The sequence below is a fragment of the Hydra vulgaris genome, chromosome 09, assembly GCF_038396675.1.
Source record: "Hydra vulgaris chromosome 09, alternate assembly HydraT2T_AEP".
Classification (NCBI taxonomy): Eukaryota; Metazoa; Cnidaria; class Hydrozoa; order Anthoathecata; family Hydridae; genus Hydra; species Hydra vulgaris.
The window spans coordinates 61,905,905-61,922,457 of record NC_088928.1 but is presented as its reverse complement, the minus strand read 5'-3'; the positions used below and the strand labels follow the sequence as shown (position 1 = coordinate 61,922,457).

The window sequence follows — 16,553 nt, the reverse complement described above, 5'->3', positions numbered from 1 at the left end:
CAGGGATGTGGTGGGGATCAAACTCGGAACCTCTCGCTATACCACTACACCACTACCGCATATATATATATATTTATATATATATATTTATATACATATATATATATATATATATATATATATATATATATATATATATATATATAAAATTAATTTTTATATATAATAATTTTGTATATAATAATGTATATATAACTATTAATTTTTTTTCACTGCTATTCACAACATTAACATTTGCTAATAAAACTACTATGCTAGTACTACTGTAACAAATACTTTTAATCTGTAGAACATATAATATATACAATCAATAGAGTTTCAATATAATTCTAAATTGACTAAACTGACAGTTCTTTACTTCTTTTTTCTAATACATCTTGCCACATCAACTAGCTCTTGTCTTCTTTTCATCCTTGTTTCAATTTTACACTGGGCTCGCTGCAATTTATTTCTTGTGCTGTTTTTTTTAAAGCGAACACTTCTTCAAATCACTATTTCCTTCAAAAACTACATTGTCAGCAACTGATAGACCATCTTTTATCTGAAAAAAAAAAAAAAAAAAAAAAAAAAACTTTAACTTCATGCATTAATAAAAAAAATTTGATTACTAATCTCATTAGTAAAACAATTTTTATGAAGTGTAGTAACTTACTTGTTGAATAGATGAAAGAATTGCTTGTTTTTCTTTTTCCAAAACATGTTTTTTTGCCTCCTCAGATTCTTTAGTTTTTTTATGCTTGTCTTCTTCCTCTTTCAACCTGTGTTTAGCTTCCAGGTCAGCTTTGTAACTTGAGTGAGTGTATAAATGAGCTAATTGTATAAATGACTTTGTTATGGGAATATCGAGTATGGATCCAAAGCTCAACATGGTATTTTTTACAAACCTCAAACCCTCAATTGTATCAGGATCAAGTGAAGTACCATGTAACTGAATAATGTGTTTGTTAATTGAAAATCCATTCTCTAGGGCACTATTTCCATTCCATTCTCTAGGGCACTAAAAGGCTTTTTCCCAGTATGAAGTTTGATATCTCCCAATTGGAAGTAATTTTTCAGAACATTTATAATAGCATTTCTGGGAGCAATTCCATTTGATAAATGCGCCATTCGTTTTGTACATTATCAAAAACCTCCTTCTTTGATAAACAGGATGGAAAAACTTCTCATAAGGCTACTTCCAATGATTTACATACTTATATAGTGAGATTTGAGACAGCCCCTAGAGACTCATTACTTTATTACATTACATTGTAAAGGATCAAGAAAAATTGCATTTTTTTAAATAAACAAGGGTAATTTTACAAATTAGGTAAATTTTACAAAATAGAACATGCTTCATTATGTCACATCTTAAAAATATAAACATTAATTCTAAAACAGATTTAAAAATAAAAGATACATACTATTTATAAACAAATGTATATTCTATAATTATATTATTTATGATTATGATAATAGACAAATTTAGAAATACTTTATGTATTTATAATAACTAAATAAGAAATACAGATATGATAACCTAACCGCGTACACATCGACAATGCCACGTGCAATTTTAGATTCAGTTGGCTAGTAAAAAATTAAACAGACTTTAATACTATTTTGATGGGTTTTTCAATTCAGTCATTGTTTTGCATTCAGTTTATAATGGTTTAAACATACTAGAACTAGAAATGGTTTAAACATACTAGATACTAGAAAAGTAGTTGCAAACACCTAAACTTGCTTATTACCTTTATATTAAATAATTATAAAACTTGTTTTCATTTAATATAAAACAATTTTTATATTCATTTTGTAACCAAAGTAATTTCAATTTTAAATAACTTGTAAATGCTTGATAAGACTCGAGTCAATTTTGTCTAAATTTATTCTTGCCACATTTCTAGAGCTTCTCAAAAATATCTCTTAGCTTTTGTGCCAATATCAATTAACTTTAATGGTTTAAATTTTTTTGAGTCAATCACATTAATTACCAGCAACTCATTAATAGATTTTATGGAATTGCTACCAATATTATTAACATATAGAAGCTTAGTTTTGATAAATTTGGACATTAGTGCAACAAGAAGTTTTGACATTTCAAAGTAAATCAGGTGAATTCTTGGTTTAATTGATTGAAATGTTTTTAAAAATATTTCAAAGTCATTTGCTAAAAAGGCAATAAAAGCAATATAAGACATTGATAATTCATTTTGCAAAATATCTGTAATCCTTTTATATCTTTCAGAATCTCTAACAGTTAATTTAAAAGATGTATTTGTAAAAATACATCTTTTAAATTAACTGTTAGAGATACTGAAAGAAAAAGTTAACATCAATTGCAAATGAGTCAATGTTGAAATTTAAAACATTAACTCCTCCTATAAATGCATTATGAACTATATGCAAGGAGCATGTGCCTATTGTTATGTTTGTATTCAAACTTTTCTTTTTCTCTGATGACTTTAAAAGTCTCTCAAACTTAATATTTACATTAGAACCATCTACATCAATATAGAGAATAAACTTTAAGTTAAGCTCAACTTTCTCTACAAGTTCAAGAAATTGTTCTAACAACTTTTCAGCAGTACAATGATCTACCATGACAGTTCCACAGTATGCAATTTTAATGTACTTGTGTTTTTTAGACCAATATTGTACAAAACCATCATACTGTTTATTAACTTGTTGTAGATTAGTCAAATTTAAATGTAAAAACAGTATCTGTCAAGTCCTCAATTAACAATGTTTTTAAATTTGGAAAGATGCCATATTAAATGGTGTATTTAGACTTTGTTTCAATATATCTGTATACTTTAGCATATTTTGAATCTGGGAATATTGCTTCAAACATTTTACCATCTCCATTAGTTGAGGCAAAAGAATAGTTAGACTCGACTATTAAACTACAAATGATTTTAAAATTTCTTCCTCAACAGTGTAACTAATCTTTGAAGCTTTTAATTACATCTTTAATAAATTCTGTTTGCCCTTCTCTTTCTTTAAATCTTGATGTGTGAAGTTTGCTAATTGCATGGCTTCTTACTTGTCCAGCTCCACTTCCACCGACAGGAAGGGTTTTTTGGCATAATTTGCAAATTGCAGAATACTGATAACCAGAACAAACTTGTATCCAGTTAAACTCAGACTCCAACAGTTTATTATATTTTGTTTTCTCTTAGACATATTACAAATGTAAATAAACAATTGAACTATAAATTAACAAAGTAATCTAAAAACTTTTTACTCTTTCTATTTTATAGACTGACCTAAAAACAACAATAAAATTGACAATTATTGATAATTATATATTCAATAGATATAGAGGATAGATAGTAATAGATATCACTCTAATACACAGATTTCTATGTGCACACATTAATAACATTGCTATAAATTTATTGTTGTATAAAGTTATTATTTATTTAGAAAAAATCTTTAAAAATTTAAGGACATAACCCTTTAAATTATAACATATTATGACAAAAAAGTAAAATTTTGAAAATTTGGGTCATTTTGGATTTTTTGAATTTTTCTAATATCTTTTAAAATAATGGTAAGGCTCTGATTTGGGTCCAAGTATTCCAAGTATTTGTTTCCCAGTTCCAATTCCATGAAAAAGTTTACACGATTTAAAGTCGTATATTCTTTTAAATTTTAATAATTAAAAAATTCATTGGTATCGGCATTGATCTTTTCCCATCCATCAGATCAGCCACTAATGTATAATTGGTACATCACTAATATAAATGTTATATTACAGTTAGGTTAGTACAACTATTTTCAATTTTTTTTTCAAATAAAATAAAATTAATTTTTAAATTTAATGAGTATCAAGAGAGACCAAAAAGACAAAAAAGTGGAATAAAAATATAGTTCCCTCCATGTTTGATGAACTACCATGCATTACCCAAGTAGGTAAATTTGTAAAAGATAAATATTATTCTTTACTAATTTAGATCATTATTTGATTGATCATGAATTTCTCCTGAAAAGAACATAAATTCATATCTACACCAGAAACTCTATGTCTATGTTGCCATAATGCCATAAAAAAAATCAATCTGTAAATAAATGGGATTACAATAGCAGCAAATAAAAGCTTAACATGTTTATAACCTTTTTTTCTTTTTTCTTTTTGACTTCAATTTCAGCTTCAGGTGAGTTTTCGCTTTCATCATCACTTTCACTAAACAAAATCATCAAATTTATTTATTATCAAGATATTATTTGAAAACACTTAACCTGTACAGATCAAATAAATAATAAATCTAATTAAATAACTAAACAGATTTTAGTAGCTAAAGAGTGATGCTGGTTCTTCTAATTAACCTCTTTATTTAGACAAGATCCTGACTTGATCCTTTATTTTACAACCTTCTCAAAAATATATTTTGCTGGTTAAGATTATTTTAAAAGTTTACTTTTTTAAAGAAAGTGTTTTTAATAATTAACAAAGTATTGGTTAACTTAAAAAAAAAAAAAACTTTTCAAGTATAAAACTTTTTGGTTATTCCAAGTTCAAATTTGCTATGGTTTATTGTTTTTAATTTACTATCAAAGCTTTACAAACCTTTCATCAGGTTGTTGTTCATGTACAACTGTAGGATTTGAAACAATTTCTTCAAGTGCTTCTTGGAAACCTCTTCTCTTATTTGGTTTACCATATTTACTTTTAAAATCCTCATAAGAGTATAGACACTCAGCACCCAGGAAAGCTCTGAAAAAAATAATTAAAAAAATTGATTTAAATATTTATAGTTTTATTTAAAAACATTTTAATCATATCACATATTGAGCAACTCAATACTCATTTGAACTTTTTTGATTTTTGATTGATTTTTTAACATTGATAAGTCGTTTGCTTTAACTGTTTTGTTCTGAATTTAAAAAAGCAACAAGATTAAATTAAGCAATAAAAGTTAAATTAAGTGATACAAATTAAGTGAAACAAGATTAAGTGATATTTTTTTAGCAGTGGATTTGAAACCACAAAAATGTTAGGATTTGACACTGAGGACAGCCCACTAAACTACTGAGTATGCATGTTTCCTAAGAAAAATAAACTTTTTATACCAATTGTATAAATTAACTTTTTTCAAGCAGGTACTCTAACTAAGCGCAACTATGTTTTATAGCAGCATTGCATAAGAATTTTTTTTTAAACCAAATTCAAAAACCACAAAACTTTCTTACAAAAAAACAACAAAAAAAACAAACAAAAAAAAAACAAAAGTATAAAAAATACATAATGTAATTAATGTAATTTTAAACATAGACGTGTAAGCGTAAATGTCAGTACTTCTGACACTAGGTAAGTTAAGTTTGGGGATCGCACATTTTTGGATTGCAAGCCTTCCCAGGAGACAAGAGCAATTTTCCATCTTGTTTGTCCACAAAAGTTTTTTATTTAGACAACTTGATCACGGCCATTTGCAAGTTTTATATATTAGGCCTTTTAATACTTTGCAGCAAAAACTGTGACTCTGTGACTCCCCATTCCCCACAACTTTGCTATCATGCTAATTTATGTCATAATTTAATAATCCACCAAAATTGGTATTAAAAACGTTTAAAAAAAGTTTAATTTAAAACTATAACAGATGGAGTTAATTTTTCTGACAAACTTTGCTCTCTATGACACATTTTCTGGGTCCTCTTTTTCTTTATAAATAAATATAGTCTTAAGAGGGTTGAAACTTTGTTATGGCCATAAATTTCAAAAACCACCGGAAGAAATTTCATGCAAATTGTCATCTATCTTAGAAATAATGTTATGTGTTTAAGTAATCACTTAGGTATATCTACACATTTAAAAGTAAGACTTTAAGAAAAAAAATTGTCACAGTAAAGAGACAAATTTTTCTTAAAGTAGGAAGATCCTAATTTCAGATTTTTTCTTTTCAAAATAAACAAACAGGGTTAGGGTTCTAATAAGCTTTAAGTATGTGGAAAAAGTGCAGATATTAATTTTTTTTCGTTCTAAGAGCAACTTTAAGTGAATTATTTTTCTACCTTCTAATTCATTTACATATTTTCCATAGAGCAACTTTAAATGAATTATTTTTCTACCTTCTAATTCATTCACATATTTTCCATAGAGCAACTTTAAATAAATTATTTTTCTACCTTCTAATTCATTCACATATTTTCCATAGAGCAACTTTAAATGAATTATTTTTCTACCTTCTAATTCATTCACATATTTTATGGGTCCATAGAGTTAGTACAAAAATAATATTTTTTGTTGCATATTTGTGATTCCCCATTTTAAAAACTGTTTGGTATTCTTGCTTCTTTTTTTAATCACAAAAACATTTGAATAAAAAATTTAATTCACATGCCAATTTGTATTACAAATGTATATCATATAATAATTACAATAAAAATGTCAAAATACATTTAACATTATGCTACAATAGTGTCTGTGTCTGTTTGAAAGCTATACAATTATAAACATTACTTTAAATAACAATAACACTCAAGGTAAATTATTCACAAATCTTTGTGAAGTTCATATTATTCATTCAAATTGTATTACTCATTATTTATTATCTCTTCCTTTAACATTTTCAATACCCACTTTTGGCGTATTAAGTATGCCATTAAGAAATTCATTAGATTTCTGGAAGTCTGGAATACTGTGACATAGGCAAGCATTCTCATGAGATCTATGCGATCACATGCTTTATAAAATCTTTTTTTTTGACAACATGCTACGGCTTTTTGCATATATTAATAAATTGCATATTTTTAAAAAAATAACTGAAAAAAAAACAACTAATTTGAATAGGAATTAAAAATGAACAAATCAAAAACTGAAAAGAGAAACAAACTTAACGAATAATCAAACAAATAAAAGATAAAAAATAAAATAAAAACTTATAAGCATTTCAATTAATAGTTTAACTTAATTTTATTTAAAAGTCTTAATAAATAGTTTAAGGCTAATCATTTTTCCTATCGCCCAATGATGTAGCGTGATTAATTGTATCAGTTATAAGCCGGGACAGTTATATCGGTATGGGATGATGTTTCAAATCATACAATGGATATTTCTTTTACTATGTTTTATTTGTTTTGTTGACATTGGAAAATATCAAGGTTCTAAATTTTTTTTTCGAAGTAATTATGTTTAAACTAACTTTGAAACTTATTTTCTAAATTCTTAGTTGTGAAACACTTTTAAATCAAAATGAAAACATATTAATTTAATGTTTATATTTTTTCTGTTTTATTTTTTATTTTTTTTATCATTTGACTTTTATTTAGAACAAATTAGACATAAGACTTTTATTCATTTAGTTTAGTTTTGTATTTTTTTTTAGTTTTTATTTCTCTTTCTAGTTCATAGTTTGTTTATTTTCCAAGTCATATAAAGCATGTGACTGCGCCATCTCCTGAGAAAACTTGCTAGGCGTATATTTTAATGTCAAAGGACAAAATGTATTTGACTTTCGTACCATGCCTGGTGTTTATAACTCATCCATTTTGTTTGTTTTACTAGTACATTGCTACCCTCCTTATATCTTTATTTACTTCACCCTTATTCTTTTATTAAGTCTTTTAAATGATTTATAAAAATTTAATCTAATTTAAAAGTCGCATTAAGTAAAAATTTTTGAAAAACAATTGTTTGCAATAAACATGTATGGTAATGAATTTAATATTTTCTTTTTTATTTTATAAATATAACAAAGATATTTTGTACTATACAAATTAAAAAGGTATTTTATAATTAAAATATAAAACCAAAATTATTGCAAGAGATATCAAAAATAGATAAAATAAGACTTTTAAAATTCATGGCAATATAACAGTGCTTAATAACCTAAACAACTAACAAGAATTAAAAAAAAAGTTAGTTTTGAGTGGAATGACCTTGCATAGCTAATGACTTAATTCAATTTTTCTTTGTTTATTTTTAAAATAATTTTTTGACTTGAATAATTCATTTTATTAAAAGGCTCATTAAAGGAATGCAAATTTTTATATCCTGTTCAAGCAAAAAAAGCAACTTTTTTTGCTTGAACAAGATATATATATATATAAAGCAAAGTCCAAATTAAATTTAGATTATTTTTATCAATTATTAATTTATTTTTTTTTAAATTATTTTTTTATTCATTTTAGCAGTTTTCATTTGTATTTTAGTAATTAGTTAATATTTGTGAAGCATTTTTAAAAGTTATATAAAAACATTTAATTTTGAGTTGCAAACTTCCACTAATCAATTCAAAATACTTTAAAATTTTTTGAAACACTCAACAAAATGTTTGGGTTTTTAACTTGAACATTACATAAACCATATTTTTTTATCAGTTCAAATATTCTTCAATAAAATAGTTTTCGCATTACTAAAATATCTTGTGCGTACAAACTAGGTATTTTGTGTAATACGCACAGAGTGCAACAAATTATTTTTTATTTTAATTAATGTTGACGTTCATATCTATATTTACTGAAGAATGTCTAACTTAAAAGAAGCATTCAACTCAGTAGTAGAATAATAACTTTACCAACAATGACCTAAGTTATTTTAATTATTTAAAATTAATATAAGTCCTAATAAATAGTGGGTGGAATTTTTTTACAGAACACACAAAAAATAATTTAATTCTGGTGCGGCTTGCAGTCAAATTAACAGAGCTTTTTTAAACAGCTGTTTTATCATAATTTCAATAGGATTTAATGTTACAAAAAATTAACGAAACAAAATTTTTACAAGCTTTTTTATTTTAGTAATTCTTGCCTAATATAATATAACCTTTTTCAGCTTGCACAACTTAAAAAATTTTTTAAATGCAAGATAAGAATCTTGTCAACTACAATATATGATGTTCAAAAAAGTCTGTTCAATTCTTCTCAGTGAAAATATACTTTTATAAAACATGAAAGTATTATAATTTTTTGGCATGGCTTTTTTTTATGTCTTTTAAAAGTTTTAAAGAAATGCAAATTAAATTTCAGTTATTAATTGTTTTTATTATAAATAAAAAACCTTCAGCTGCATAACTATTGAAAAGAATTATTTTTAAAATTTGCAAGCAAACAAAAACATTTGCATAAGTAAAAGTAAAGAAAAGCTGAGCTGCTTCATATTCCAAATTAAGATACCGTTTTTCAGCAAGCCTTGTTAATGTGTTTTTTAATTATGTATTCTTATTTTTTTGATTATGTATTCTTTTAAATTAATAAACAACAATTTTCGTTGTATATTAATTTAAAAGAATACATAATATACAACGATTTTCGTTGTATATAAATTTAAAAGAATACATAATATACAACGATTTTTGTTGTATATAAATTAAAAAGAATATATAACATACAACAATTTTCGTTGTATATTAATTTAAAAGAATAAATAATATACAACGATTTTAGTTGTAAATTATTTTGTAATTAAAAAATAAGTGGTAGTTCAAGTAAAACAAAAATTTCATCAAGCTTTCCAATTACCTCAGTTACACCAAGCTTTCCAATTACTTCAGTTACACCAAGCTTTCCAATTACCTCAGTTACACCAAGCTTTCCAATTACCTTTGTTACAGTTTGGGTTACCATACATAATTTTTTTTATTGTAATGTATTATCATATTGCATATTGTGACAGACCTGAATCAATTTAATGATACATACCAATATTCAATCGTACAAGCCATTTTCCATCAACTGAGTTTTCTTTTTTTACCTAAAGGAAAAATTTCACTAATTTTTCTCAGCATTTTTTGGAAGTAAAATCATTCCAATCAATATTTCCAGTTGAGCCATTGATGTATACAGCTTGTAAACACAAACTTCCTGTCATTGTATAATACCTAATGATTTTACCCAACTGGGTGAAGTGTTGTTATCATGTGATTGCATACAGAAATGACTTGTACTACATTGCCCAGCTTTTATATCAGTTCAGCATTATAATTCCTTTCTCATTGCTGTTTTACAATTACTGAGTCTTGATAAATTAAGTCTTTTAAAATGGTATATTTTAATATAGAATATAGAATAAGTTATTCTAAATTAAAATATACTGTTTTACTTATGAAAGATAAAAACTATATAAATTCAAGCCATAAATTAATCCTCAATTATATAACTTGTCTCTATTGTCATCTTGTAACCATAATTCACTTGTATCTAACTAATCACTTGCATCAGTTATCAGTTTAACTGTCATCAACCAATCATTTGTCAGAATAGAGCAAGAACTATAATACCAAGTACACTTTTTAACTATAATTCCAAGTATACCAACTATACTTTTTTGTTGAGCCTATCTTTTATAATAAGTCTTTGTTTGATGACAGATTAGAGAACTCATAAGTTAGAAAATTGGTCATGGAACAATGATTCATTAACATAAAAAGGGGCTTTTTCATTTACAAATAAAATCGAGTCTTCAACTTGATCCCAAATAGGGATACTATTTAGTTTCATCCAACTGAAAGCTTTTAACTCTTGGTATTGGGACTATTAACAGGTCAAAGGTTATGCAACTTACATAATCTTGACTTATTATTGTAAGATGCATTAGTTAAATAAGATTAACATAAGGAAGTTTGTTTATCTTTGTGAGAAAGAGAAATATATAATCCAGCTTAGAAAATTTTGAATTTGGCTTCACTAGAAAACATTTTTTAGACAATATTATTGAAAGTGCAGCAAATCTTTAACTTTTTAAACTTTAAATTCAAGGAATAGTGTAATGTAGTAGCAACCAAAATACTTTATACCTTAATGTTGTTTAACAGTCACAATTTTCATTATTGCAAGTTTGAATGCGCGCGCATTTTTCAATATTGTGTAAGGTTTGTTGTTTGAGCTTTTTCAATAAATTGCTAGAATGACTAAAAACGTTTTACATTTAATAGTTTTTACACTTTAAGTTCTACTCAAAAATTAAGTATTAAATTTTGAATTTTTATAAAAATTAAATAAAAACCTGCAAAGAGAGAAGATTTAATGTTTTTTTCTGAAATACCCTGTGCCTTAATTTTAGCCTTAAAATCAGAGATCTCCCAGCAAATCCGGAGATATGGGAACCCTTTACATATACATATATATATATATATATATATATATATATATATATATATATATATATATATATATATATATATATATATATATATATATATATATATATATATATATATATATATGCTTTAAATTAAATAATTAAATTTTCAAATTGATATTAAATATTAGAAACTTTCATGGTAAACCATATTTTGATTATATTTGAAATTATTAGTTTACATTTATTCACATGAAATGCAAATTATTTTAAAGAATTTTATTATGTAACACTTTAAAAAATAACTTTATAAAACATGAACTTCAAATTTTTAACATGATAAAAACACATAAATTGTTTGCTTGTCAGTTATTTACATTTTCCATGGATATCAAGAAACAGAAACTTGCAATTTTATTAACCATATCGTATTTTATACTTGCAATGATATAATCAACTAAATCATAACATATATCACTTACGTTTCATGTGTACCATAAAAAAATAATGAGTATTTTTTCTTCGGAATAACTTGACCTGGTTTAGGTTCCTCAATCTTAAATTATTAAATAATAAACAAATTATTATAAAACCATAGCATAGTTTAAGTTAAATAACACTAATATAAACACTAACCCTCGCAGGCCAATGAGGGTATCCTTTCATTTTTGCCCAAACTAAATCACCAACATTGAATACTTTTGTTGTTGCCATTTTTAAATGATCTTTTTGTATTCTATAAATACTATATCATTTTAATAAAATTATAATATTCATAAATGAATTTGGATAAAGCTTAATCTTTCAAAGTAACGTTTCTCTTTCAAAGTAACATTTTAGTTTTTACCTTTTAGTTTTATAACTAAAAGGTAAAAAATAAAATACACATAAGCTTCAGTTTATTTTATTTAGTTTAATAAAACATATAATTTAATCTAAATGCCATATTAAATACATTAGTTAGCTAATTAGCAAGTAACATTTTTAAAAGACAACACAGATAATACTTTGATTATGCTTCGCTAAAGTATTTATGACAGCAACTGCGTCAAATTCATACATATATAGCTGTAAATTTAGCTGTGAGAGATTAAATAAATCTTGATGCAAAACTAATTATAATAATTATTTAGAATATTTTTATCACCAGAGGAGTTATATGTTTAAAAACGTTTCTTTGAAATGTCGCCTTCAAGTGCACCCGAATTTGAAATTGTCCTATTCCGCGCAATTTTTTGAAAACATCCAATGTCTTCGCAACAAGAGTTCTTGCTGTTTTAACCTCAGCGCTTTAGAAGAGTAATAGTATCAAATACTAAAAAAACTAAATAGTAACAAATTTCACTAAATTTAGATTTTATTTATCTATTTTCTGCTATCTCTAGCAACCAATATTATAGGGTATTACAGATAAAAATGTGTTTTTAAAATTTACGTTTGTTTGTTTTGAAAAACTATAAATACCAAGTTTGAATTTTAGGGTGGAAACTCTAATATTTTGTTTATTTTGTTTAAATATAAAAACCACCTTTTATGGCTAAATAGTATGAAATAAAATTTAATGTCATTTGTTAATTCTGTTTAGAATTGCAACTCGAAGAAAAAACAGTGCGTTTTTTTAAAACGGTCTTATTTGAGACTTGTTATTTATTAATTAAATAGACTTTAATAATTCACCCAAGGATAAAGCAGAATTACTTCAAAGAACTTTTACTTCATTTTTTTTTAATCTGTTCTAACAGCCTCATTTTGTTAAATTTGTTGAACTTTGGTAGGCTTAAGCAGCATGCTAACCTTTTGACATAAATGTACTCCTATGTACTCATTTTTTTTCATCAATTGTAGTTTTCAGCTTGATGAGCAATCTTCATTGGTTTAATAATAATATCTTATTTACTAATAACCATAAAGGTGTCTCAAGATTTAATTCAAGGTTCCATTTTGTTTATCAAGTCCGATAACTTTTTTTTTTTTATTTCTGTTAAGGAAACTTTAAGAAGACCTAAGTCGTCTTGTGTAACCATAGTAGATCACGTAGCTTAGTAAAGGAATTAGCATTAAATGTAAGTAGATTCTCTGAACATACTTATTGATTATGCAGCCTAACTAGTTATTGTCCGATTATGCTATCTCTTATCGATTTACTAGAAACATTATAGATTTATTTGACACAAGTAATTATATTAGTAAATTCTAATTCTTTTAATACATTTTAATAACCTAAAACCTAATTAACTTATTTAAACGCTGAAGTTTATTCATTTAAAGCAAACATGCGTAAAATTATTATTTTAACTAAAGTGTACAGAGAGTCAACTTCAGTACAATATATATATATATATATATATATATATAATATATATATATATATATATATATATATATATATATATATATATATATATATATATATATATATATATATACACCAGCTACATATATGCTGTACATTATATGTAGCTGGTGCTTTATATATATATATATATATATATATATATATATATATATATATATATATATAATATATATATATATATATATATATATATATATATATAAATATATATATATATATATATATATATATATATATATATATATATATATATATATATATATATATATATATATATATATATATATATATATTTATATATATATATATATATATATATATATATATATATATATATATATATATATATATATATATATATATATATATATATATATATATATATATATATATATATATATATATATATATATATATATATATATATATAGCACCAGCTACATATAATGTACAGCAGGAAATCACATGGCCAAAAATCAAAAAAGTGACTTACTTTAAACATTATGTCTGTCAGTGGGTTTTGTTACTAACACCCTCACTAAGAATTTTTCAACTTGTGAAATTCTAAATGTGACAGGCTCAATGGTGGTGGCTTCTTGAAGTTAGGTTCTTAAAGAAATTTTGATAAATATCCTCAAGATGCTGAGTTTTAGTAATAGTTATTTTTTTAATATATAGATATTTGAAAAAATGGCAATATACACATCTTTGGAAAGGTTATAATATAAACTGTTAAAAATAAAAAAAAAAAAATTTTTTGAAAAAGTTTTTACTATAATTTTTAGTATTGAAAGTAAAAAACACATCACAAAAGTACTAAATTTTAACTTTATTAAAGAATTAAAAAATTTTTCCAATTTGTACCTTTTTTATATTTTGATATTTTCAGTCTATAGTGTCTACTAACTACCCTGAAAAGTGTGGCTGCGATCATCCGTCTGCGATCATGAAATTTTAAAATGGTTTAAAACTACATAAATCTCTAAATGTTGTTAAAAAGTTTTTTTTTACTTTGTAAGTTCATTATTGTGAAGGAAATCAATTTAAGATAAATAGTGCAATGTTTTCAGGTTTCGAAAAGAACTTTTGATAATGCAAATAGTGGGTTTAAATGCTTTATTACAAGGATTTAAGTCAGGGGAAGACAAAATAAACTTATTAAAAAGAAGATTAAAACTCATTCTTGCAAAGTATGTTCATGACGTAGAAATCAGGTTCTTGCAAAGTATGTTTATGACGTAGAAATCAGGTTCTGTTTTTGAATCAAATATAGCATTTGATTCAAAAACAAAATTCGTTGAAAAAATATTGTCATTGGCACAAAGAACAGCATTTAATAAACGTGACTTAAATTAACTAGTGTTGTTATAAAGAGGCGACATGAATCGTTATTGCTTTACACTCAGCTAACCACGTTGCAAGATAAAATGACGCCTAAAGAAGCATTTTCATATTTCTCGGATAAAAAAATTTTAAAAAGTGTTTATGAAAATACTCACAAAAAAGCACCACGTAGATTTCCATCTCATGGAGTAATTTTTGAAATAAAAAACAAGTGCTCACCTTTAAACACATCCATTAAAGTGAATGAAACAAAGATCGAAGTTAAACTACAGGATCTTATGGATTACACAACCAAGAGGTTTGTGAAACTACAGGAAAAAGAAATTTTGAATCATTTGAATTATAAAAAAATACTTTGATGAATTAATACCGAAATACTAATTAGTAGTCACACAAAAATACTATCAATATTTTAATATTTCTAATCAAAATAACCTTTTAAGATTCGGACCAATCGAAAACATTAACTCTTCGACAATATGTACAATCAGATTCAAAAATTTTTTTATGAAATAACATAATGTCTCAGAGTATTAGATTCTGTAGACCAAATATGCTGGAGTATATAAAGAAAAATAAAGAAGCAGTATTAAAAATTAAGCAGGAAATTGAAAAAGAAATTCCTAATTTATTTCCTGCCAAAGTTAATATTCTAGGATATAAGTTCCAGAACATAAGTTTTTATTAACTATAGTTTTGTCCTTTCAATGATTAATGAAAAAATCTTAGTTTATATCATGGACACTTCTTCGTCACAATGTTATCCGACTTGTCTCGCCACACTTAACATGATGAGCGATCGAAAAACCTTTAAGAAAGGATTTGTTACAGATGGGCAGGCATTGTGCTATGGCATTTCACTACTACATGCTTTGAAAGGTTTTTTGAAGTTATTTTACATATTCTATATAAAGTTAAAATAAAAACTTGGAAAGTAAAAAAGGTTTTAAAAGATCAATATTTAATGAGAAAAATAGTTATTCGCGATAGGATTTTTGAAGAATTTGGTTGGAGAGATGATGAACCAAGAGCTGGCGGATCAGGAACTAGTAATACCAAAAATTTATGTCAACAAGCTTTTTCTGAACTTCTATTACTCTGCAAAGTTTTAGAATTTAATGAAGAAATTTTTATCAGTTTACATAACATTCTAGTTGCAATCAATTGCAAGGACGCAATTGATCCCGAAAAATTGATAAATACTGCAATGATACGTATGAGATGTTGTTAGAGACATATAATTGGTTCAAGGTCCCAGCTTCCATTCGTATTAGTATTAAAAGTATTAGCAAAAGCTGGGGAAGTTGTTATTGATTCACTAGTTACACTTGGTTTAATTGTAGAGGAAGCACCTAAATCTTGACACAGAATTTATAAATTTGAACGTGAACATCATGCAAGGATAAAAAAATAGAGAAACAAACTTGTTGGACATTTTTATTTGAGGTATACATAAATATGATCCTCTAATTAGTTCAATCCATTTACTGAAAGATTAAAAAGTAAGAAACCCAGCGGAAACCAGAAAAGGTTAAAAGTTTGTTAGCAGTTTATAATAATAGAGAAAACTCATTTGATATGAGATCAGACGAAATTAATGACTTATATGAACTATATTTAAATGTTGACAACGTTGACGAAAATCTAGAATTAGATATAGATGTTGAAGAACTTACATAAGTACAGTAGGCTTTTACCATTAGTGATCTATCTTGTGACTGAAAAACTTTTAGAATTAGATATACTCTCAACGTAGCTTTATGTACAATAAGATGAATATGCTGATCAAATTTCAGGTGACTATTGATTGTAATTCCAAGATTCATGATCTTGGAATTATAATCAAGTCAC

General features: G+C 25.3%; 1 protein-coding gene across 2 annotated transcripts in view; it reads right to left on the bottom strand.

Annotated features, from left to right (window-relative positions):
- LOC100213266 (hepatoma-derived growth factor-related protein 2) overlaps window positions 1-12,227 on the bottom strand; it is a 38,886-nt gene extending 26,659 nt beyond the window's left edge. Inside the window, exons 1-4 of one of the 2 annotated variants that reach the window (XM_065806274.1) lie at window positions 11,639-12,227; window positions 11,485-11,558; window positions 4,556-4,702; window positions 4,102-4,171 (exon numbers count right to left, since the gene is read on the bottom strand). In XM_065806274.1, the coding sequence (XP_065662346.1) occupies window positions 4,102-4,171; window positions 4,556-4,702; window positions 11,485-11,558; window positions 11,639-11,716 (369 nt within the window). In that variant the 5' untranslated portion in view covers window positions 11,717-12,227. Of the gene's footprint in view, window positions 1-4,101; window positions 4,172-4,555; window positions 4,703-11,484; window positions 11,559-11,638 lie in introns of those variants that run through there. The other variant, XM_065806275.1, reaches the window with a different exon arrangement.
- Between the last annotated feature and the right edge of the window lie 4,326 nt (window positions 12,228-16,553).